The sequence below is a fragment of the Rhamphochromis longiceps genome, linkage group LG1 (genome assembly GCF_057381845.1).
Source record: "Rhamphochromis longiceps isolate RC_006_pf linkage group LG1, R_longiceps_female_GT1.1, whole genome shotgun sequence".
NCBI lineage: Eukaryota > Metazoa > Chordata > Actinopteri > Cichliformes > Cichlidae > Rhamphochromis > Rhamphochromis longiceps.
Genome location: NC_140557.1, coordinates 12,732,970 through 12,759,096, shown reverse-complemented (window position 1 = coordinate 12,759,096; position 26,127 = coordinate 12,732,970). Strand labels below are relative to the sequence as shown.

General features: G+C 39.3%; 1 protein-coding gene across 1 annotated transcript in view; it reads left to right on the top strand.

Annotated features, from left to right (window-relative positions):
• The window catches only part of LOC146678392 (RNA polymerase II elongation factor ELL-like), a 37,239-nt gene extending 12,852 nt beyond the window's left edge, over positions 1 to 24,387 (top strand). Inside the window, exons 3-12 of the mRNA XM_085385461.1 lie at positions 9,591 to 9,718; positions 11,678 to 11,841; positions 14,285 to 14,529; positions 17,229 to 17,353; positions 17,797 to 17,899; positions 18,114 to 18,600; positions 19,232 to 19,283; positions 19,685 to 19,856; positions 19,952 to 19,996; positions 20,466 to 24,387. Of these exons, the coding sequence (XP_085241587.1) occupies positions 9,591 to 9,718; positions 11,678 to 11,841; positions 14,285 to 14,529; positions 17,229 to 17,353; positions 17,797 to 17,899; positions 18,114 to 18,600; positions 19,232 to 19,283; positions 19,685 to 19,856; positions 19,952 to 19,996; positions 20,466 to 20,576 (1,632 nt within the window). The 3' untranslated portion in view covers positions 20,577 to 24,387. The remainder of the gene's footprint in view (positions 1 to 9,590; positions 9,719 to 11,677; positions 11,842 to 14,284; positions 14,530 to 17,228; positions 17,354 to 17,796; positions 17,900 to 18,113; positions 18,601 to 19,231; positions 19,284 to 19,684; positions 19,857 to 19,951; positions 19,997 to 20,465) is intronic.
• Positions 24,388 to 26,127: the final 1,740 nt, after the last annotated feature.

Below are 26,127 nucleotides of genomic sequence, written 5' to 3'. Positions count from 1 at the left end.
TTTGTTTGTGTAAGCGTTTTGTTGCCGGCAAATCAAACATTCTGCAAATTAAGACAAATACTAAGTTATGTTTCCTTATACTTTATTATGTTACAGATTAAGTCATTTGTTCATACTTACTCTGTTTGTCTTTTCAGTCATCATGAGTGTCAGGTGTGGGGAAACGCCCGCTTGGCATTTCCTCATTTTAAAGTCCTGATCATGTCACACATGACATCATCAGGTCAAACCATGTGGAGGGGTTTCTTTTTCCAGAGAGATGCTTCCTTTTGTTTGTGTTAATGTTTAAAGGGATTTGTTGAATGTTTTTCCTTTTGTTAATACTGCCATTTAGTTGTGTAAATGTGCATATTAGAAGTGTGTAGAGGTTTTGTGTTTTTAGATAACCTGAGTAGAGTTTTAGATCCCTCAGTTGAGTGAGTGGTACTGGCTGGGCAATTGGAGGGAAATTGATGGCCCTATTTAAAGCCAGTCTCTACCAGATGCAGGAGAGAGGAGAGGTGAGCTGTGTCACCAGAGCCATGTTATGTTGAGTTTTGGTAAATGAATTGATTTGGGGAAAGTTTTGTTAAGTTATACATTAAATTAAGTTCACTGCAAATAAATTGCTCACCTTGGAAACCCAAAATGTCTGCATAGTCTGCTTCCCTACCACCTTCCTTGACGTTCGAGTGTGACTACTTCACACGGCCAGCTACTGCTCCTACGTGCACTGCGTGACGGGGCATCTGTGACAGCTGTAGTCTTGTGACGGCACGCAGCACAACAGTCCATAAATTATTGAAAGTTACTGTGAAAACATCCTGTAATGAACTCCTGACTGAAGAAGCGGCAGCATCCAAAAGTGGATGCTCTTGGCAATTACAGACTTCTAATTTTCACCTAGAAGTGCCTTACATTTGCAAAGTTTTATGTGTGAACTCAGCTGTAAGCTGACAAAAACATATGCTGCTAAAAAAAGAAAAGTTAATGTGCAGATTTTTAGTTTGTTTTTTGTTTTTTTAAAAATACCACCAGTATAATTTCTTCTGTCCTGTGAAGTGTGGTGCTTAGTCACCTTCCTGCTGTCACATATCACCCATGAATGCTTATCAGGCTTCACGTGAAAGTCAGATTACATTGGAAGTCATATTCAAATCAAGCAGCACGACTCATCACCGTCTAACTCACATGAACACCATGTTTCTGTGTTTATTTTGAGTTTTTATTATGCAATAAGACAGAAAACGTTTTCTGTTGATAAAATATATTGAAATGGCAAAACTACAAATTTAGTTCCGGGTGGTTAGGACTGTCACCTCGCAGCGAGAGGGCCCTGGGCTTGAATCCACTTTGGGGCTTTCTGTGTGCAGTTTGCATGTTCTCTCCAGGTGCTCCAACTTCCTCCCAAAGTCCAAAGACATGCATATTAGGTGATTCTAAGGTGGTTGAGTTTCAGGTTGAATATGCAGATCGCAGTGGGTTGGAGAATGTTCTCCACAGGTCAAGGAAGTAGCTTAAATCGGTCGTTCAGGGGTTTTGTGTGCTAATTAGCGAGGAGGTGATCTGGTCTCCCCTCCTGCAGTGAGGGCTGTCTATGTATTCACAGAGTGGTACTTTAACTTTATGACTTTAAATACTTCATTATTTCATTATGTCATTTGCATATATGGGCTTTTAAGAGTCAGGTGATTAAATTACGATCAAACAAAATGTATCATGAACTAACACAATTAGCAGAACGATGTTTGCGTCTTGTTTTCTTGGTGAATCCAACGTTACATTGGTCTCTAAGCTGACAGAGATCTGCTGTGTGATGCCCTGTCTGAAGGACTGTTGATCAGAGGTTTCCTTGAGTTGGGGGCTTTGACTCTACAACTGTAGGATCTATGACATAATGGTTTGCTGTTAAGCTGAAGCTCGTGGGTGGGGCCAATGTTTAGAGATGTAAACGTGTCTCATGATAACACAGAGTCAGAAGACTTTATTTATCCCCAAGGGGCAAATAAGAGACTGACCTTGCCGACCGTACATACAATACACAAATATCACATTGGGGAGACCGGTCAGGCTAGGTAGCTGGCCGGTCAGCCGCACGAGCAGCGACCCGGAACTGAACAACAATGGAAAATGCACAACATGAGAAAAGACGAGGAGAAAAAAAGAACTCCCCCCAGACTGAGCTTCAACAGGGAGATCCATTTTTTTCCCAGTCAGTAGCCCATTGGAGGCAGACTTTAAACCCTTTCCTCTTTGTGGGATGTTGATTTCTTTTTTTCCTTATTGATTCTTCCTTGTCTTCTTCAGTCAACACTAGCAGCTCAGTAATGTACGGGCTTATGACTGACTTAGATTTAGGCGCTGAATCATTGTAGAGGCTTCAACCTAACTTTCATGAATGGCCAACGCTATTACCAGCTTTGATGCTTTTACGTGGTGTTTTATATGTTAATTATCTTCTGGCAATGTCCTGATGTTTCATATGTGGTACCACCCACATACAATTAAAACGTGGGGACTTTTTCCATCTTTGAATGCTTCTCTTTGTTGTGGTTAGCATTTTAAATTTTCAAAGAATATTCAGGCAATCATTTGTCCCTCTGGGTTTTCGACTCCTTCGTACATTATCTCACATCCATTCTGAAAGTTTTTGCATCTCCCTCTAGAAATTTGCTGACAGCAGTGAGTTATTATATTGAAGCTATGATGATTATTTTGTCACTGATTAAATCCAAAACCTGCAGTGAAAAAGTAGCTGCACAGGAGTATTAGACAGTACTGAACAGGCCAATCAAAACAGCTCTGAGCTGTGTTAACCCTATGTGTAGTTACATTTCCAGGGAGGTGCACATCAGGTTACGGCATAAGTTATGTTGTAGTGTTTCTGGGGTGTTTTTGGTTACGAATGACCAAAGTCATACATTTAACACAAGTATAAATTTCCTGTTACGTGTGCTAATATTTAGCATAGTATTTTCTGTGTTCTTAAGTTTAGTTAAGCTTGTTAGCACGCTAACAGAGTACCTCTGAAGGTTTAATTTAAGACTTTAATACCAATAATACAATTTTACTTTTTCATGTTAAGAGTGACAAAGAAGTACAGATATCAGATTTACAGTATCAGAATTACTAATGTTTGTATTTGTTTGACTAATGTTTAGCTATCGTGTGTAATAGATAGAATAGATGCTATCCACATCCAGATGTTATCCAGAAGTCTCTAACTAGAGTTGCAGGAGGTGATGCAGAGAATCAGAATCGCATTTATTGGTCAAATATATGTGCAAACACATAGTAGGATTTTGGTTCTGGTCGACGGTGTCTCTCAAGCACAGCAATGTAAAACACACAATATATGAGCGACAAAAGAAGAAATAAACAATATACAGTGGGGCAAAAAAATATTTAGTCATCCACCGATTGTGCAAGTTCCCCCACTTAAAATGATGACAGAGGTCAGTAATTTGCACCAGAGGTACACTTCAACTGTGAGAGACAGAATGTGAAAAAAAAATCCATGAATCCACATGGTAGGATTTGTAAAGAATTTATTCGTAAATTAGGGTGGAAAATAAGTATTTGGTCACCTCAAACAAGGAAAATCTCTGGCTCTCACAGACCTGTAACGTCTTCTGTAAGAAGCTTTTCTGTCCCCCACTCGTTACCTGTATGAATGGCACCTGTTTGAACTCATCATCTGTATAAAAGACACCTGTCCACAGCCTCAAACAGTCAGACTCCAAACTCCGCCATAGCCAAGACCAAAGAGCTTTCGAAGGACACCAGGAAAAGTATTGTAGACCTGCACCAGACTGGGAAGAGTGAATCTACAATAGGCAAGCAGCTTGGTGTGAAAAAATCAACTGTGGGAGCAATCATCAGAAAATGGAAGACATACAAGACCACTGATAATCTCCCACAATCTGGGGCTCCACGCAAGATCTCATCCCGTGGGGTCAAAATGATCATGAGAACGGTGAGCAAAGATCCCAGAACCACACGGGGGGACCTGGTGAATGACCTGCAGAGAGCTGGGACCAAAGTAACAAAGGTCACCATCAGTAACACACTACAACGGCAGGGAATCAAATTCCGCAGTGCCAGACGTGTTCCGCTGCTGAAGCCAGTGCATGTCCAGGCCCGTCTGAAGTTTGCCAGAGAGCACATGGATGATACAGCAGAGGATTGGGAGAATGTCATGTGGTCAGATGAAACCAAAGTAGAACTTTTTGGTATAAACTCAACTCGTCGTGTTTGGAGGAAGAAGAATACTGAGTTGCATCCCAAGAACACCATACCTACTGTGAAGCATGGGGGTGGAAACATCATGCTATGGGGCTGTTTTTCTGCCAAGGGGACAGGACGACTGATCCGTGTTAAGGACAGAATGAATGGGGCCATGTATCGTGAGATTTTGAGCCAAAACCTCCTTCCATCAGTGAGAACTTTGAAGATGAAACGAGGCTGGGTCTTCCAACATGACAATGATCCAAAACACACCGCCCGGGCAACAAAGGAGTGGCTCCGTAAGAAGCATTTGAAAGTCCTGGAGTGGCCTAGCCAGTCTCCAGACCTCAACCCCATAGAAAATCTGTGGCGGGAGTTGAAAGTCCGTGTTGCTCGGCGACAGCCCCAAAACATCACTGCTCTCGAGAAGATCTGCATGGAGGAATGGGCCAAAATACCAGCTACTGTGTGTGCAAACCTGGTAAAGACCTATAGTAAACGTTTGACCTCTGTTATTGCCAACAAAGGTTATGTTACAAAGTATTGAGTTGTATTTTTGTTATTGACCAAATACTTATTTTCCACCCTGATTTACGAATAAATTCTTTACAAATCCTACCATGTGGATTCATGGATTTTTTTTTTTTCACATTCTGTCTCTCACAGTTGAAGTGTACCTCTGGTGCAAATTACTGACCTCTGTCATCATTTTAGGTGGGGGAACTTGCACAATCGGTGGCTGACTAAATACTTTTTTGCCCCACTGTACATGAGTGGATCATGATGAGACAGGTCATGGTCCCCAACACACTATAATACACTATAATAATCTAGTGTGCTCTGAGTCTTACTCTGAGTCTTACTGGGCAGCACAGTTTGTTTGTTTGTTCAGTTACTTTTTTGTAATTGTGATTTTACTTTTAGATGTAAATATAATAATTATATTTCTCAAAACAGTTTATGAGTGCTTTTCTGTTTGATCAACTAATAGATTTTTTTTTTCCCCTTGCTTGTCTCAGACTGTTTCTCTGCTTTTTCAGATGAAACATGAGCTCTTATTTAATGGCTGCTTCTCTGGTTTTGCAGCTTAAGTGGTTGTTGCGTGAAATAAGCTGTAGGTGTAAAATGATTTGGACTGACAGAGATGCACTAAGCGTTAGTGATTGCAGTGACATCTGTATGTAAATCAGCATTTTTATTTGTGTGCCTAATGTGGTTGTTTAACTTGCAAGACTTTAAACTTTATTGCTGTTCTGTTCTGTTCTGTTTTGTTTTTTTGCTTTGAAGAAAATGCAGGCATCGCCTTATGAATCATTAACAGAAATGTCTTATGGTGGGGGGGGAATGCTTTTGGTCTTCTCCCCTGTGTAATCAACATGTTTTTGTATTCCATTTTCTTATAAACAATGAGACATCCAGTGTTAACTTGCAGGACTATCTCAGAAAAACATTACACAGTTCAGCAAAGGCTGAATTAGAAACACAACTTTTTCAGGAACTGAGATCCACCTGTGTAGCTACATGTAAACTGCTCTGTCCCATCCGAGTTAAGCTAAATATAGGTTGTATAAATTCCTGTGATGAAAGCCTGCAAGTAGAGACATGTGCAGCAGGCTGATAAGAAAAGAGACCCAACGTCTGTTCTTTGTTGCACACTTGCAAAACATCTGAGGTGACTTAAAGGCAAATACACAGAGGTAATGGGCCACACAGCTGAATGAGAGTAGATCAGAATTCCCTATAACAGTATTAGTTTTGTTCGGTTTAATAGCCTATGAGGCTCTTGTTGTTTCTTTAAAGTGGTACACACGTAAAACATAGCATATGTCTTCATTCTAGATATGTAGAGACTTTTGATTTTTAAAAACTGATATATAAACAATATATTATCATCAGTTCCTCACCTTCAGCTCTTCACATGAGACCATATTATACTTGCTAATTTATCCAAAATGCACTCAACATTTGTATCTCTGTATATAGAGGGGGCAAGCAATAGAAACTGTTTTCCACCCAGGTGAAACATAAAGGAGTTAATCTTTTGTTGAGCTAATCGAAGCTTTAAATTAAAAACATGAGCAGTTAATATCAAATAGTGGTGGGGGAAAAGCAAGAAACAAGAAAAATGGTTTAAAAATGTCAGAATTGCCAAAAATAAGTTACTGCTTTTACAAAGTGTGGCAGTCTGACACTTCGGTGACGTTCAAAATAAACAATTTGATCATCCATTAATTGGGATAAATAAATGGTTCTTAATATTTTGAACTTTGAGCTTAAATGCATTGAGATGCTGCCATGTGATTGGCTGCTTGGATATTTGCATTAATGCGCATTTGAACATGTGCAAAGTGCAAAAGTGTCAATAAAGGCAGAGATGTGAGAATGTGAGTTTAATGGAAAACTGAGGGATCTCATACCAGCGTGATCATTTTTGGCTCCTAAAGTTGTGTAATTGCTGCCATTTAAATGTAAATATATACCTAATGAAAACAAAGTAATTTCTAACAGGGCATGCATACCAATCATAAGTTCTATTTTAGAGTCTGATTCTTTATTTAGATTATATTCAGCTTAAGTAACTTAGAAACTACATTCTGTGGTATGTGTTTGTGCCGTTCAGTGCTAATGCCCAAGCCCGAGCATCTGTGTCACGTCCACACTTGGAGCTGGAAAAATCTGAGCAGGGACTGCACATTGTGTTCTGAATGAAACCAGAGTCATGTAGTGAGGAGACAGAAAAGGAGAAAACAGAGGAAATCCCCCGTGATATCTGCACTTTAAGCTGCTTCCCAACCCAAAAGGACGCCACAGCTGCCAGCAGCATGAAGAATGGGCCGATATGAAACTGCTGATCCCCCCCCCCCCCCCCCCCCTGGCCACTGTTAGGAGACTGCGATGACAATGTGGATGTCTTCTGAACTCTGAGACTCAACTCAGTCACTGTATTTCCTGTAGCTGATGAAGTGGCCTTTACTCACTCATATGCCCCCTCAAAAAAAAAAAAAAAAACTTCTACAAATTTCCCATAAATGAAAGTAAATATTTCAGGACTTTGCTCACAGACCTACAATTACATCTTTTTCTGTGGTCAAATCAACGTTGATCCTAACTTTTTTCTCATGCTCCCTTTTCCAAGTGTGTGTGTGTGTGTGTGTGTGTGTGTGTGTGTGTGTGTGTGTGTGTGTGTGTGTGTGTGTGTGTGTGTGTGTGTGTGTGTACACACTCACATGCATTGGTCTGCCCTGGAGGTTGCAGCCTTGGCTCTGCTGCGCTCCACTGAGTCTGCCAGGAGATCTTATGGACGCCTCAGTGGAGCGGACTCTTAAAAACACTGCTTACCCAAGGAGATTTATTTAAAGTTACAGAGCAGTACAAAGTGTCTAAAACCTCTGAGAGAAACTGTGTGTGTGTGTGATTCATTGTACATGCGAGACTGTGTTGAAATGCTACGAAAACAAAACAAAAAAATGAAGCGAGTGATGTTTGTGTTTTTTCTAAAAGGTGTGTAAACCTTGTCATTTTAATGCAGTATTTCTCCACAGCTCATTTGTCATAGTCCAAGCGTTTGTTCTCAAGCAACTGTAGTGTTTTTGTTTTTTTGTTTTTATTCATCTCTCACATTTTACCCCAGAGATAATCATCACATTGCGTTGGCAGATTTCTTCTCTAACAGACTTTGACATGTCGCCTGGTTTCAGTATGCGTTTTCCAACCTGTGTGCAGTAGGACACTACTGTGCACACATGAGTGTGATTTTTAGGGGGGAACAAACAGTATGAAGGTGCTAATGAAATTGCTCTGTTTGTTGTTTATAAAAATGAATTGCATTTTTGAAGAGCTACACATGCTTGAGGAACGAAATCTGTAAATAGAACCATAGCACCGCCTACAAAATTAAATTAAATAAAATTCAGTAAAGTTCAGTAAAAAAACGACTTGCGTTCCAGATCCAACAGGAAGCCCACCATGTTGATTTTGCTGAATTTTGCACCATTTTTGCCAATTTAATATGGGGTGCTCAAAGGAGCGAGAGCTGTTACTTCCAGTTTGAATTTTAATTGTTTTAATGACTTATCATTGTGTGTAACGTAATGTAGAAACTAAGCACTTTGAATCACCTTGCTGTTGAATTGTGCTATATAAATAAACTTGCCTTGCCTTACTTTGAGCCGCTCCATTATTTGCATAAGGGGTTGCCACAGCAGGTAGCAACAAATATTGTTATTTTAATTTATTTTTTTAATGTCAGGTCCTCTTCCTGACCCAACCCCAAAGGGATTTGGCGTACTGTCATGTTTCCAATTTCAGTCACTGAATGTTTGAGTTTAATGTAAGCTCTACAGTGAATAAATGAAATTCTAATTTGTGTTGTGGTGGTGGAACAAGATAAAGGAACCTTTTCCTCAAGATCACCATGTGGCAGTACGTTGGTTGTCCGTAGTTTCTACACAGAACCACATCCTATCATGTGGCTGAGTACTGCTAAAAAGGAGTCAGTTGAGGTGGTTCTGTGATCTGGTTAGGATGTCTCCTGGGCACCTCCCTTTGGAGGTTTTAGCTTAGCCCCTGTCGCACAGGAGAAGTCAAAATACACAAAGCACCAATTTTCTGTGTGCTATTTTTAATGTTTTTATTTATCCTCCTCCCATCCTCCTCATGGTAAACTTCACCGTTGTTCCCTTTCCTGTAGAAACCATGCTATCTGCATGTGTCTGCTCTGCTGTGCTGGGCAGCCAGTGCACAGTATAGGGTTTTTTTTTGTTTGTTTTGTTTTGTTTTTTGGGGTGGGGGGTTCACTTTTGCACACAAACCAAAGTCTCAGTCTGCTTTTTGTCCATTTAACATCCTGTTGGGTAAAATTGTTGATGAAATAAAGTAAATTCCCTTTGGTGGTATTATGCATTATTGTGCATGTTACTTAGTCTTATTTCTGTGGCATTGTGTTGTGAAAATAAAAACTTCACTGATTTATGGTGATTGCAGAAACCTTGACTTTGGATGGTCCCGTGTTCTTGGCTTAAATGCATCTGGCATCAGCTTGCCTAAAATTGTGCTGAGTAGATAATTGCTTTTCCCTGCAATGAGTTGACAGTTTGAAATATGATCAAAAACGCTAAATCTCTTAGGAAAATGATAAGTTAAAGCAACTAGCTGGCAGTCAAATGAAACAATAAAACCATTCTTTTACTTTGCGGGGTAATGCGCTCACACAATATTTACATAAGATGTTTTAAGGACAAAATCAGCTGGCAGGAAAACCTGGAATACATTTATTATCGTTTTGTGGGTGCGTTTAACACGCTTATGCAACTTGGTCATTCATTCGACTTTGTTATTATTTGCATCTGCTAAAATAAAAATCTTTTCCTCTGTTTTCTCCACAGTACATCAAGATCCCAGCTCCCACTTCAGAGTCTCCTTCTGCCCTCCGTGTCTTTTCCTTTTACTTGTCCAGCGACAGCAAAGACCAGCCACAGGCCAGCTTTGACTGCATCCATCAGTATGTGTCGAGGTATGAATCCGAAACTTGTTTTCACAAGTCGAGTACTATTATCGCCACTGAATCAAGATCCAACTTTGAGCACCATGGAAGACTAATCAAAAATCCTTTTTTCCCCGTTACATTAATCAGCAAAGAATTTTGGCAAATATTTTCAATTAAAAAAAAGAACTCTTTGTTAAAGCTTCAAACTTGGCTATTCTTCTCTGGATAAGCGCAGCCAAAAGTTCTCGCTCAATATGCCTGACCGAATTTGCCAGAACACACACACACACAACCCCAGTGAACCACCTGCAGACTTAAAATATGCTGCTAACATTTATGTTGGTTATTATCACTTATTAAGACCAAATAGATGTACACACAAACTTCATACCCACATACCAGCCAATCACATGGCCACAGCTCAGTACATTTAGGTATGTAAACTGAAGTTCAAACAGACCACCAGAATGGGGAAGAAAGCTGATTTAAGCGCAACTATCTTTAGGATTTACAGAGACTGGTCAGAAAAATAAAATATGCAGAGATCGGCAATTCTCTGGATGAAAATGCTTGTTGATGCCAGAGGTCAGAGGAGAATGATTAGACTGCTTTGGGTTGATATGAAGGCAACAACTCAAATAATCACTTATTACAACAAAAGTATGCAAAAGAGCTTCTCTGTAAGGACAACTTATCCAACCTTTAACCCTCTTATCAGCTAAGAACAAGAAACTAAAAGAAAAATAAAGGATTGCAAAAATGTTTAAACCAAGATCCATCTTGCATTGCATCAACAATTTAGGCTGGTTGGGTGAAGGCCAGCCTCAGATTCAGTCTGGAAGATTTATAATACTGTTTTTTGCTGAATCCACATTTTCAGCCCCCTTCAGTCTGATAGCTGGTTGCCTGCATACATGGCTACTGGCATCCACGTATTGTCTGAAGGTTGCGGCCCAAAAATGTTCCAAATGTAGAAGAAAATGCAAACAAAGTACACCACTACCCACTTCCAGTGGGTCATAAATGGTTATGAAGAAGGATTGCGTATTGCTTGTGCATCATTTGTGGAGAATTTTGCAAAGTACACTTTTGAGCTTCCAGATGTGTAAGTGGTCTGATCCTCTTGTAGTGGCTCATAACCTCAGAAGACACTGTCTCCCTATGCTCGCAAATCAGAAGAGACTGTTTGCTTGCATCTTACCGTACAGACCATGGGGCACTTGTAATTTCCTGTAAATTTCTGGGCCGAACCTCTCATTACTGAGACCCGCGTTGCTTTATTTATGGAGTGGATATGCTTGGAAACTAAAGGTTATGCTCTGTTGCGGCTTCTTGGTGCCAGATGGCTAATTGTGGCCTGAACTTTAACTAGCTTTCATTTCAGCCAGTTACTGCAGCCAAGAGAAACGGCACATCAGCATGACAGCAATATCTTGCTCCCGTTGCCCCCTGCATTTGTTTTGATATTTGGAGGACAGAGTGAAAGAGTGGCCATTGGTCACTTATGTTATTGTATAGTGAAAATGTCTCAAATTAGCAGGAATTGCTACTTTTTTTTTTTTTTTTTTTTTTTTTTGTTCTGTTTTTGTTTGTTTGTTGGATTTTGGCAGCTCTGTAAATCTCTGATTTATTTGCTCCATTAATGGAGCTCAGGTTCTTATTTTAACTTTTTACTTTTGGCCAAGATGATTCTTGTTTTGCAAGCATGCCGACAGGAGCCAAGTTAATCCTGGCGGTTTTTCTACATGGTCTGTCCTGCTCTGAACCAAGATATATAGCCTTTCTCACATGTCACAGGCTGCAGAGCTAAATCTAGACAGTGACATAACATACAGCAACCACAGGTTTAGCCAGATTCCGCCACAAAGTCACTTTCTGCTGCAAAGGTTCTGCGCTGCCATCCTGCTTTGAGATAACTTAAAGGATGTTTTTAAAAAGCAGCAGAATGCCGTGAAGTTCAACAGCTGGCTGTTTTTTATTTTGTAGTGACGGCCGCGAACAGCTGGAAGGTCAGGGCAGCATCCAGGACAAGATCACTGTGTGTGCCACCGATGATTCCTACCAGATGACCCGCGAGAGGATGTCGCAGGTGGAGAAGGACAGTTGGAGCCGCTCTGCCATTGAGATCAAACCTGGAGCAACACATCCAAGTAAGATTAAGCAAAAGGCTTCTGTGGCAGGAAAACCGAAATCGAAGATGATACAGCTGCAGATTTTCATGTGGAAGGGCCAAATAGCTTTTTAGTTGGAGAGGGATCAGCAATTTGGATGTGGATACAAAAGAGGCTGTATAAAAACCCAAATAGAAATATAATAGCACCAATAAAAGTAAAAGGAATATTTGCCTTGAAAAATATTCCTTTATTTATTGCTTGAAGCTAAAAACCAGATACTTTCCTGTTTTTGATGTGCGATGAAACCACATGCGTAGGCCGTATTTTTGGTTATACCAAGACAAAAGCTAAGCCTTTTCTCCGATATTTAATGTTTGTCATTGTTCAAAGTCAGAAACTGTCTTTAAACTTTAATTTCAGGGAGTTTCGATTCACTGCCAGGCCCTTACCATTAATACAACTGAAAAGTATAGTTAATGGAGCCATGTCTCTAAAACAAAGATTATTGCAGAATGAGAGCTGTATGGGACGTGCAGGTTTTACTAACTATGACCTGAAAGCTACCTTCTGTGTTTTTTCCCTGTTCGCTAAACTTTGCTGCGGTTATGCAAAACTTTTTCTTGGCTCTGTCCTGGACCCCCATGTCAGTGCTGAAGCTCCAGGGAAGCTGCAACTGTAGTTGGTTTAAACCAGATTACTGCATGGATTGTGTAACATCAGATCTTAAGGTGAACATGACAAAGCAGTATAAATTGTAACTCTCACAGAATTTATTAGGAAGAAAGCCAAACCCTATCAAGCACGTATCTGGCACACCATAAATCCCCATGACATTATAACATAATTCTCCTTATTTTCATCATGATAAATGACTAACAGAAGTACATATGCATGAAGTTATCTGTTGGACTTACTTTTTCTTTTCCTGTCACTGACCTGCAAAGCGCAGATTAACCCGTAATGGGATTAGCACAGAGAGACGTAGCTTTCACTGCTCTAACATGCCCCATCTGTCTTCACTGGAGATACAAGCGATAATCAATGGCATCTTTACATCTAAGGACAAGTAGCTGCAAGTCTGATCTATAAATAGCAGGTTTCAGATGATATCTCGAGTAAAGTGTTCATCACTTTTTTTTTAAATCTGTTTATTTTATCTCAGATCTCACTGCCTTAAGATTCTTTTCTCCTTGTACCTTCCTGAGCCTTGTTCTGCTGGAGATTCCTTCCTGTAAAAAGGGAGCTCTTTCTTCCCACAGTCGCCAGCTTGCATAGGAGATTGTCTGATTGCTGGGGTTCTCTCTCTCTAACCTCAGGAATCCACCAGGCGTGGCTGTGTTACATTCTGACCCCAGTAAGACGGTGCTTGTAATTCCACAGGATGACCCACAAAGTATTTCAGAATTGTCCCAGAAGTGTATCCCTGCTTAAAATTGCATAGTTGTATTTTCTTGTCTTTTTCCCCTTGTTTCCTTTTTTTCTTTTCTTTTCTTTTTTCTTTTAATAAAATATGAATTAAGCTACATAGAGCAGGTAAGGAGTAAAGACAGGAAATCAGACAAAGAATGATGATAGATAATCTGGCCAATTTTAAAACATAAAAGACCCCTGGCAGACTAAATTGTGATTCAAAGCCATGCAAAGAACAGAACAAAACTGCACTGCGATCCGATCTCAAAGGCATGCACCTGGTGTTTTCCTTGTGCTATATTGTATGTAGACTGAATTCAATTACTGCATCAACTGGAGAAAACTGTTGTTCTCAGAACTACATTTTTAGCTCCTAACACAGAAAAGGTTATCAGGTTATAGGTTTACCAGCATAAGAGGACCTTTTGAGAGATGTAGGTGTACTGTGATTGGTATAGTAGCAATACAAATAGTATTAACCTTGGTAAAACATGAGTCAAGTAACCAATAACTCTTAACTATAGCCAAAAAAATAAACATGCAACATGCAAACACCAACACTAAAATCCATTCTGTCTATAACTGGACGGCAAAATATAAAACAATGTCAAGTAAACACTTGTGAAGCTGATTAGCGCAATCCACAAGAAGGCAAAAAATATTGAGAAAACTCAAGAGGCTAAAACAGCAATACAAGAAAAACAAAGTTAATGTTGCATTCCTGGCCACTGGCTGGTTAATACAGTGATTCAGCTTTTCTATAAGCAATATGAATGCAAACAGATGGAAAGAAAGAGTATGAAGTTCAACGAGGAGCTCTTCAGGTAGTTCTCAAAACTGCTTGATGCAAAACAGGCTTCTGTTTTGCCACCTGCAATAAAATGTGAAATATCCTGCTTTTTATAAGCCCGCTCCTTGAGGCATACAAAGTATTTATAATTAGATGTTGATTTGATTCATTAACATAATGTGTGTATCTTTTGAGGTAATGTCATCTAAGTTAATCCATCCTAAATCACAGGCGGACTGATGCATCATCGTAGATCTTGTTCTTTTACTTTGTGTTCAGGTAAATGTGTCAAGTACCAGAAGAGGCCAGGCCCACTCCCTGCCTCAGATAGCAGCTTCTCCAAGTACTCTGTCAATAACCGGAGGAATGGCAGTATGGCGACCTCAATGCAGAAGCCCCTGAAGGATCGCATCGTCCACCTGCTGGCTCTCAAACCCTACAGAAAACCAGAGCTGCTGCTGTGGCTGGAAAGAGAAAGAGCAAGCCCCAAAGATAAGGCCGAGCTGGGTGCCATACTGGAGGAGGTACTTAGAAACACTGTTTGTAGACAAAATGTACAAAAGCTGAAGCAATTGCATCCATGCAGAGGCCACAGAGTGTAAAAAAAGATGGATTTAGCCACTGCAGTGTCATCATGTTGGTTTTCTGGATCCAAAAGGGGATTTCTGGGTAAGAAAGCTGCACCCATTAACTCTGTGGATGCACTGTTCAGACAAAGATATAATTTGTAGTACAATACTAGTATAATACAAGTTGACTCACCATAACTGAAGTATAAACGTGGATAATGCGTACCACACAGGAGGCCATACTGTTTGTTCATTAAAATGCTCTAAAAAGCTCCAACAGCAGGGTTTAGAGTTCCCTCTGACCACCACCAGGCGGCAACGGGTGAAGTGTCTTGCCCAAGGACACAACAACCGAGACTGTCCAAGCCGGGGCTCGAACCGGCAACCTTCCAATTACAAGGCGAACTCCCAGCTCTTGAGCCACGATCGCCCCGGACAGCTGGTGGTTTCAATAACCAGTAAACAATGATGCGGTGGTTACTTCCATCTTTTATATACAGTGTATGGTTTTTACTTAAAGCCATCATGACCTTGAAAATGCATAACTCCAACAGATTGTCCCAAAGGGGGAAAATGAGTGTAGAAACAAACATTTCTTTCCCTTAATCATCATGTAAACATGTTTGCACCGGTTGCTGCTTGGCACACACGCATGCCTAGCGCAGCATCTCATGCATATATTTTTTTTCAAATGTAGACTTTGTACATTATACTCCCTGAACATCCTTAAACACCCCTAATTGTCATTATATAAAACTTTAAAAAAACACGCTATGGTTTTGCACATTATACCAAGACAACAGTGATTTACATTTCCAGCCAAGCAAATGTGCTTGTGTTGGCTCTGTTTTTGCACATTATATATGGCCATTGCCTGACATTCAACTAATATCACATTGTGAAAATCAAGTATGTGTTTCCCTACTATATTTAATATTAAAAAAAAAAACAATACATTTTGACACTGTCAGAGTGTCTGAAAGGCACTTAAAAGCTCTGAACAACACAGATCTGTGGTAATGTGTGTGCTGACAGAGACCAGCACCGTTTGTGCTTTAATCAAAGCCGGGATCTAATTTTAAGAAGTTTCTTTTGCTTTCCTGTAAATATTTTTGAGTTATTCCTAAGTGATGTTTGTTTGTGTGTTTTGCAGGCCTTCTGCTAGTTGATGTCTGTACACGCATGTGGTTCTTGTCTCACTGCATAGGAGTAATTAGGTCGCTGCTGTAATTGTGTCTTCAGAGATTGTTTGCTATTGGGCAGACTCCTCTGTCTGGAGGCTTCAGAAAGATAGACGTCTTTAGAGAATGTGAGGGGAAAAAATCTGGGACGCTCGGATGGAAACGGAAACGCTGAGAAGGTGTTGTTGCTTTTCAGGAATGTGGATGTTTCAGGTTTAGCACATAATGGATCCAGGTGGTGGCAGCTTTTGTGTTTTTAAGTTTCTGAGTAGTCTTTTTATTTATTTTTCTACCATTTCATATTTTATTATCCCAATCGAAACAAGTTTGCAAGAAGCCCAACTTACTGACAAATTAGTAGGCGGAATATAAGACACGTTGATATCGATTGCTATTACATATGTGAGGACATGTTAAAAATAAAAAAAGAGGTTTGGTATATTTTAAGGATTAAAAAATACCACAAAGATAATTTTTAACCCTTTTTGATGTTTTTGTTGTAATCTGTGGACTGGATTTGTATGATTGCAGTCGGCATTCATTGCTAATGGCTTCTCAATCACAAGTCAATACCAGTTGACCACATCCTGGATTATACTCCTTTTTTTTTTTTTTTTTTGACAGCTAGAATGACTAAAATATGTAAAATGGACTTAATGTTTCATCCGATATGATTCAAAATGAGTGATTGAACCCATAAATCCACGAGGAAAGCATTTAGAGGTCAGCACTGAGATTCTGTATGACTAAAAGTGTTTTTGCAACCACAGCTATCATGAATCCAAGGTTAAGGCACTTATGACTTGGCTACTCTTGTGACCAAGAAAAAACCCTCATCTTTTATTCCAATCATCTGCATGGTGCTTTCTGTCACTGCAGTGGGTGTGTTTGAATGGCAGAATCCTGTCGCCACAACAGATTGAAGGCAGCAGCTTTGTATTCTCTGCAAAAGGCTTAAAAGAAATAAAGGTGTTGGCTACTTTTCCTGAGAATGGATGTTCCTCACTTTTACATGACTGATCAGATGAAAGAAGTGTGTCTGAGAGGTTTGTTACATGAGGACATTAAATGAGGCATATGCCTGGTCAGAAAGAGCTCCAACCTTCCTAACAGTAACAGCCAGAGTCTGTATGACTGAGATTTTTAGCCAAAATACAATGACTTAAATTCTGTCTTAATTAAGAAGTAGAAATGTGTGCGTCATCCAGGAAAAAATAACCTCTTATTCCCTACTTTCTAACCACTTTCTGGCAAACAAATTTGATGACTAACTGTTGAACATATGGCAATATTTAACTGCTATTGAAGCAGATGCTTTCCTCTGGGGCCGGTGGAGACTAAAAACGGAGCTAAAAAAACGGTGAATGTCACATTAAAATTCACCGTTTGGCATGGAGTAACTAATAAATAACATTTTTTCTAACTTTAATAGGAATTTGAATTAACATTGTGTGTTGTGTGATATTTCTTTAGGTGGCCAAATTGAACCCCAAAGACAGCAGCTACTCACTGAGAGATGACTTCTACAGGCATGTGCAGAGAGACTGGCCAGGCTACAACGAGGAGGAGAAGCAGCTTGTCAGCCGGCTGCTGGCCAGGTGGGCTAGAGGCAGGGGGTCCCAGATGGATGCAAGTTATGCGCTCCCATTAAACAGCTTGTTTTTGTGTAACGTGCTGTACGTAAACGTGCCCTTTCACTTTTATGCCCGATATATCTTATGTATTAATTCCCCGGTGGTACTGGTGTTAGCTCATAAATAACAAGATGATGACTGAATCATTGAAACTTCATTTTGCACTTGTTATTCGCCGCATTAGAAAAGTAAGGTCTCCTGCACATCTTCTTTCACTCCCACGTGTTTCTGTATAGTCAGCCCTCAGAGGCAGACCTTGTGTGTCCTTGCTATACAGAGAATCTTTTCCACCTTTAAGCTCGGCCATATTCGGGCTTCTGTAAACCAGCAAGACTAGGTGTTTATGAAATTCCCAAAGGTGCTTTGGTTGTGTCTGATTGCTTTTTTTCTCTCTTTCTGTTTGATAGGAAGTTGCAGCCACATATTGGCAACCAGTCGCGAAATCCTCAACCAAACCCATCAGTACTAAGGACGTCAGAGGATCAAAGCATAGCAAAAAATCTTGCAGTGGTAAATGGCTGTATTGTTCTCCATTTACCTTTCAGTATGTGTGAAAGTGGTTGATGTGGTTTTGAACGGATGTTGCTTCTTTACGTCAGTGTAAATGTGTGCCCTTTGCCCTCTAGTCTTTACCTTTGTCTGCTGGAATTAAAGTTTATTCATGAAGTTTGTATGAAAATGTTTCAGAGATGTATTTTTTGTTTTTCCCTGTCTGTTTCCCTAGAAACGCCCTGTGCCTTTTGACTCACAGGAAAGACTAGCAGCTAAGAGACAAAAACTCACAGACCAGAGGTTACAACAGCAGCCAGCTGTAAACGGACTCTTAAACAATAAAGGAGGACACAATGATGCAACTCCTTCCCTTAACCCAAGTTTCCACACAAAGACTGAGTTTCAAAGGACAGATAACCATACTGATAACCAAAATGGTTTACCAGGGAGCCATAATTCCTTTCCTCTAATGCACAAACTATCTAGCACTTCTGACACGCCTGTTTCAGAGACCAGGGAGCAAGAACCCAAAGTAAGCAGCCTCCAGCCAACCCAGCGTGACTCCAACTGCACTCAGCCACAGCTCGCCAACAGCCAGCACAGAAAGAAGAAATCGAAAAAGCACAAGGACAAGGAGCGCGAGAAATTTAAAGACTACCATAGGACTGACTGGTTAAAGACGAATAATGAGCTCGAGAAGAATCCAGACAAACTTGACAGTAAGGCCTTCTTTCCCCTGTGTATTAAAAAAAACAAAACTAAAAAACATCTTGTAATGTTTTCCAGATCATTAAGTCAGTGATTGTAGTTTTGCTTTTTCATCCAACATTCCCCCAAATTCCTGTCAGCTGGATTTAAATGCCCCTTCTTCATTGCTGCCTCTCGTGTTAAATTAAACTACTTCGTTTATTTTGGCACTGGCGCTGTTTCGTCCATTTAAATCCAACTGGATAATCGTATTAGCAAAAAGTTAAACAGATGTACCTAATAAATGGGCAGGTGAGTGCATGTGAAGTCCCCCCTTGCAACCCAGTGCTGTATCAGCACAGTATTATCTCATGACTGTATGTGCTTCCTGAAGCTCCCACTCTTGAGTCCTCAGTGTGTTATGTGGCTGACTGACTCAACAACAGCTTGGGTCTCTAAGCCTAGAGGTCTCCTGACACCCACAGGCTCTTAGCTAGTCTGAACAGAGGCAGAGATGAACACACACACAGACACACTGTGGCTTTTAGCAAAATAAAAAAACATATTGCTTAATATTCAGACAATGGCAAAGATCCACATGGATGACTGTACTGATTCGACTGCAGCTAATGATATTTTCTTTTTCTTACGTTCTTGCTCCAGATCCTGACATAACAAATACTGTGGTTTCTGAGGAGAAGCCAGATTATGTGCTGTAAGTCTGAACATGTTTTCAAGTTATTTTTTGATGACCTGCTAGAATCTTTTGCTTTTGTTTAGGCAAGGCAAGGCAAGGCAAGTTTATTTGTATAGCACAATTCAACAACAAGGTGATTCAATGAAGTAGATGACAAGGATTCAAGAACAAACTGTGTAGGATGACATTGTAGGCTTGTGCTACCATCTCGTGGCAGAAAGAGGTACTACACAAGAAGTAAACGAAATTAGGGAAATGGGCAGTTTAGAAATTTGCACAAAAAATATTGTGATTGTATCTCTAGGAAAGAATTCATATGGAAGAGAGTCTCTTGAAGGCTCAATGTTGCATAAGATTATTTCTATCTTCTGTGGTGGTCTTTACATTATCACACACTATGTTTCTGTGTCTACTTATAGAAAATACAGCCCCATAACAAGTTTAGAGCAACGTGAGCAGTACCAGGAGGATTTCTGCGCTGAGTATGATGAGTACAAAGACCTCCATTCCCGGATTGCCACCATAACTCACATGTTCATTCAGCTGGGCTCTAAAATCAAGAGCCTGTCCCCTGGTACTCAAGAATATAAGGTACATGATATATGCAGATATGCAAGTGCTCAGTTTGGACTGTTAGTCTCTATGTGGAAACTAATATTAACAACTTTGTGTTTTGTACCATTTAGACAATGGAAGACCAAATACTAGAAAAGTACAACAAGTATCGCAAGGTAAGTCAGACACATTGAAGTCGTTTTTCTTGTAGTTCACATATTTGAGATTTATTTCAGATTTATCACCTATTGCTCCTCTTTTTTTGTGCTCTTATAGTCTTAAATGTACATTTCAATGCTTAAATAGCTTGATTTTTTTAAGCAATTAAATTCTGTGAAAGCTGCTTTTATTAAACAGCGAGTAGTTAACCTAAACTAAACAAAGACAATCTTTAAGATTGATCCTCAATATGTTAGTGGTTGAGAAAGAAATCGTTTTATTTATTGTTAATTGTTTATTTTTTATTTATTTGAGAGAATGTGGATTGTATGGTGTAGGCTGGCACTAGTTTAAGAAGGTTTTTTGCAGTTGCTCTATTTAGGATTTCCACCTGTCTACTATGTAAGTTTTGTAGGCGTGAACATAGAGGAAAACCATGTAAAACTCTTTTAATAATACACTTTTTTTTTTTTTTTGTCTCCACAGAAGTTCCCCGGTTACCGGGAAGAAAAGAAACACTGCGAGTATCTCCACGAAAAACTTTCATATATCAAGCAGCTCATCATGGACTATGACGTCTCTAAAGCTTCCTCGTAGCAGATTTTCATATATGCATACACAAACAGAGTGTCAAACAAAGAGTTTTTATATGGTGAAAAGGTTTTACGGTATATGAAAAAGGCAGACACTATTGCAGACCACAAATGATGCCGTGAGCGTTGATGATATTAAATCTATAGCAGATTTCTGTTGTGGTCTTTTAGTTGTGTAGTTATGACTTCTTAAAAGATATCTCATGGATTTAAGAAGTCAGAGGGAGAGGCAAAGAGAGAGTCTTGGCACTAATGAGGACTGTGAACCTCACTTTGCCAAGACAGATACATTTCCTAAAACCTTCTGTCAGCCAGACTCGGTGTCAGACATTTGAATTGAAATATATCAAAGGTAGAAGTGACTTTAACTTATTCCCTTTGTTTTTGAGACTTGCTCAGTCAAACATTGCCTCAGGCGGTTTTTCACTCTCTTTTTTTTAACATTTAAAGATTTAAATAAGCAGCATAAAAGAGACACTACAGTTCAGGTTCTTATCAAAGCACCCTAATTTGCGATTAATGACAGAAGCTGTGCACTGCAAAGAAAAAGAGAAAATGAAATGATTCAAATAATTTTTTTTCAGATTTATCCTTCATGTCTTATTATGCAAAGTGGGTGAGATTTTTTCCCCTCTCTTTTTCCACCTGCAGTGCTTCAGGCATTTATCTTGGAGGAAGGGATGTTTTAGAGTTCTGCATTATGTTTGTTCTGTACTGGAAATAAGTGGAATAATTGTCACCCTGTGGCAAAACAAAAATTCATGTAAGATAATGACATTTTGCGATGCAGCCTGTAAGAGGTTCCTGCTGTTTAGCTGGAGTCAGCTGGTTTCTTACTTTTTATGAAGTATGCGATCTTCACATCTCACACACTAAATTGATTCGGGCTCATTTTGAAAGCTGCTGAATCCAATTAGCAAAAATTTGTTCTCAATTACCTGGTTAAACATGTTAAGAGCTTCAGGTTCACATGAAACTTACTGCAATAAGTCGATATGTGCCGTATTTATTAAGTATTTATTAAGTACACTCCCTTTCTTTTGCTAAACTGACCAAAATGCTCAGACGTCATTAATAAGCAAGCAGCAAGTCTAGTTTAAAGTATTTAAACCTACTGGAAAGAAGTGTCTTTGTCTCTTTTTACATAGAACTACTGATGTATTTATTTTGAAATGATTTTCCTCATTCCTGTGTCGCTGGTCTCCACAGATCGTGGTAGCCGGTCTTGGTAGATCTAAGTGTTTGTATCCATCAAGAGGGGGAGAGGTTGTAGATGAAAGTATCATAACTTACTGTGTGTTTTGTCTCTGCAGCCCCAAAGGACTCTAAATATTAAAAGATTAATATAGCTACAGAAGGCCTCGGCAGCAGTGAATAGACACGTCACCTAACTCTCCAGCTATGTTTGAAACCATTCACTTGTACACTATAAAAATAGATTAAAAGAATGAGGCACATAGCAAACCTGTTACTTTAAAATTCAGTGCTGCTGTGAACATTTTTTAGATCACAATGGCAAAAACTACTTTATTTTTTTCATGAATTGGCACATTGATGTGGCAAGGATATTGGAAAGTTGTGGGGTCAGTTATGATCCTGGAAATCTGTGCAAGGTTTCCAACATCATGGGGTTTGATTTATTGTAATTTTCCACTTCTAAGTACTACATCGTTGTGTTTCGTAGTGAGCCATGGCTCATAGAGACAAAGCAACAAGGTTTACTGCAGCAGAAGCCTTGATGCAATTAAAAGCAGCTCAGTTAGATGAAAACAGTTAAATGAACAGAACAGTTTGCATTCGTTTTAGTAGGCACACTTGTTCAACTCATTTTTAAAGACCAAATCAGCCAATCACATGGCAGCAACTCAATGCATTTAGGCATGTAGACAAGACCTGCTGAAGTTCAAACCAAGCATCAGAATGGGGAAGAAAGGTGATTAAGTGCCTTTGAAGTTGGCGCGGTTGTTTGTGCTAGAATCCCAGCTGGTCTGTGCATTTCAGAAACTGCTGACCTGCTGGGATTTTTCCCACACCACCAACTCCATGGTTTACAGACAATGGTCCAAAAAAAGAGACAATATCCAGTGAGCTGCTGTTCTCTGGGCGAAAATGCTTTGTTGATGTCACAGGAGAATAACCAGACTGATTCAGGCTGACAGGAAGGCAACAGTAACCACTTCTTAAAACTGAGGTATGCAGTTTGAACATTGCAGCAGAATGCCACACTGGTTGGAACTCCTGTCAACTAAGAACAGGCTACAGTTTCGGCACACTCACCAAAATTGGGGAAAAAAGACTGAAGAAATGTTACTCAGTCTGAGGAGTGTTCATTTCAGCTGTTACACTGGGGACAGAATTTGGCATTTTCTCGGCACACTTTGGCCCCTTACCACACGAGCATCATTTAAATAATGATAAACGACCATTAGGATAAGGTGACCTGTCACGACGTTCAAATCATCTCAAACTGGTTTTTCAGCACGACAATGAGTTCACTATACTCAAATGAGCTCCACAGCCACTACATTACAATTGAATAGAGCACCTTTGAGATACAGTGGATTAAGAACTCCACATCGTGGATGTGCAGGTGACGAATCTGCAACAGCTGTGTGAAGCTGTTGTACACAGCAACAGCTTGTGCAACAAGCTGAGGAATGTTTTCAGCACCTTGTTGAATATGTGCTGTTCCAAAGGCAAACGGGGGTCCAGCCCATGCTAGCCAGATATACCTAATGAAGTGTCCGCGTAGGTACAATGAACATAAATGCCGTCATTAAAGAAGTATTCCCGTGTAAATTGGATAATTAACCCCACAGTCATTTTACTTATGAGAAAAGTTCACCTTTATGAGGGTTGATGTTCATATTGTGTTGCTTTTTTTGGCTTATTAGAAAATAAAAGTAGTTAACTGAGGATGTTTTATAGTGTACAGTGACGGGTTTCAAGAAGCTGCCACTATATTGGTAAAATGTGTGCATTTGCTAACTTACTATATGTTGTAGTATTTAGGTATTTTAAGCTTGGAGAGCTGAGTCTCAACTTTTAATCAGTGCCTATTCAGAGTGTATTTGTCCATTGTGGCTGCAGCTTTTGTATTGAATGTCATTACACAGTCATTGACATAGAAGCCTTAAGGATACTTATATAGTCTTCAAACTGCCAATATCAAGATGCTCATTATCCATACACACACTCATCTGTTATCTGCCTTATTACTACTGTTTGCTGTTTAAAACTGTTTAAATGATTGCCAACAGTGGCTTTCTGTATTCTTAATGTAATTTAACGTTCTCTGTTTCCTGTGATGACATTGCTTACTCATTTGTTGCATTTGTAATCATTCTGGTACATTTTTGCTTTATTCATCACTGAGGTAAATGTGCAGGCATTCGCCATTAAGAATAACACTTATATATTTCTAATGCTGCCGATATTCCTGTTGACACCCTGTTTTACTTTCTGAGCACACAGAGTAGTTTGATTTGAAAATTTGCCTTTTAGTGATTTCGGCCATATTTCAAGCACAAAAAGCCCAATCTTAAAATTAACAATTGACGAACAAGTGGTAATTATGAAAAGATTTATAGAAAGAAAGGAATAGATGTGTCAGATTATTGATGGAAAACCATAATTATTTTTGGATTGTTGTGATTAAGAGGGTATGATTATATTTGGGCGATTGAGCAGGATAAAAGTATCACCAACAATGAAGACCCGGAGAGGAGCGTATGCATTATGAACTGCATTTTACAGTTGTGTACTTTCTCTTCTTCTATTGTGCAAATTTCAAACAAATAAAACCATCAAAGAGATCTATAACCACAGACATTTTTCTTTGTAGATCGCTCTTATTTTTTTGTGCACACAGCAATCATGTTTTCTTTATGCACGCAGGCACCCTCATACACAGGTATAAGTAGAAGCCAAGAAATTATTGTATAAGACATTTTATATTTTTCTGTTTTATAAAGGGCTAACAACAATGTTGTCAGTTTGTGATAAAAATCCATTTGCAGATGATTATCCTGCAGCAAGAGAGTTTTCCTTTGTCAAAAGTGTAAGAACTGCAAACTTTAAAACTTAAAGTGTCAAATGTAAAGGATGGGCTAAATCAAGATCTTTAAAATTCAAGCTTTTAGATCCTGAATAATAATATGTTTTGTTTCCTTAATTGTTAAAGCGAAGGCCAGCTGGCTATAAAATCCTGTCAGTTAACACAGTGCAATACCATATCATTATAATGCTTCACATGCATGAAACAGTCCTATTAATTTTGCATTTTGGTATACTTGGAGGGTAACTGTAAACTGTATAATAAAGATGGTCATAGCATGCGTTTTGAAAGCCACATTCATTTTATTATAATTGCTTCATTTTTGCCTGTTTAGCTGGAAGTTACCATATTTGAGAATGTAGGTTAAGTCATCAGCTAACACTAGTAACTGTGGTTAGCAAGCTGCATTGATAAACTGTACAGATGCAGTGCCTGAATACACACATCTGCTACTTACTGCAAAGATACAGACTAACTCTGGTATCCAGATGGATGAGATCTGAAAACATTCACAGAGTTGCAAGGCGGCACTTGAGGCACAAAACACTATTTTATATACTGTTAACTACCATGTTATAAAAGGAGAACAACAGAAGACCATCAGCTTGTCCCTATGTTGACCTCATCCCAGTATCATTCTCCAACTTGCAATGAAAAACACAGACCAGTTCAGTTAAGTTTTGGCTGCTTATTCATGTGTGCTGGGTTCAGCGGGTTGAGTAGTTGCAAGGCTGACATGCTTGAAGAGTTCTATTAAAATGATAGCACAAAAGAAATACTGTTTATGACTGCTGCTGTGATTTTGTGTTATATAAATAAAATTGGGAGCGACCACCAGAGAAACTGCACTCGTTGGTATTATAATTGGTTTGAATTTTTAGCTGCAGAGGTTGCTGCTTAGTGCAAAAAAGTGTCTTTAATGTGTGTAAAATTTTTCTATACATCATACAGATGTTGGCACTTGCAGTAGGCAAAGATTGGTCCACTCGTCTAACAGGAGAGTGGGAACAGATAAATATGCATATGCTATAAGTAAAGTATGATTTTGAGAAACAGAAACCCTTAAACCACATGGAATAACATTCAAAGATAAATGAGAAAGAGAGAGTCCTCCTCAGTATGTCATTTATAAATACAGGTATGTCTCTCCATCTGTTACTGTTACATCATGTAGAGCTATCACAGTAACAATCGTAATCATAGTCATAATAAAATATCTATATTTATAAATGGCATACTAAAGCAGGGCAATGTCTATAAATGCTAAATTAAGTACTCTATAATACCTTACCAATACTTTAATAATGCTTAATAGTGTGAAATTATTAAAAAGTGCTACCAAATATAAAAAAAAATATACCTTCTGCTTTACAGAAAGTGCACATAAGAATAATATTTTATCAGTCATTTATCACAAGAGTAGAACATGCACTTTCTTCAGACATAGATTAGATCGCAGGGCTGCAGATCTCACTGTGACCGTTCTTCTGTAGCATCC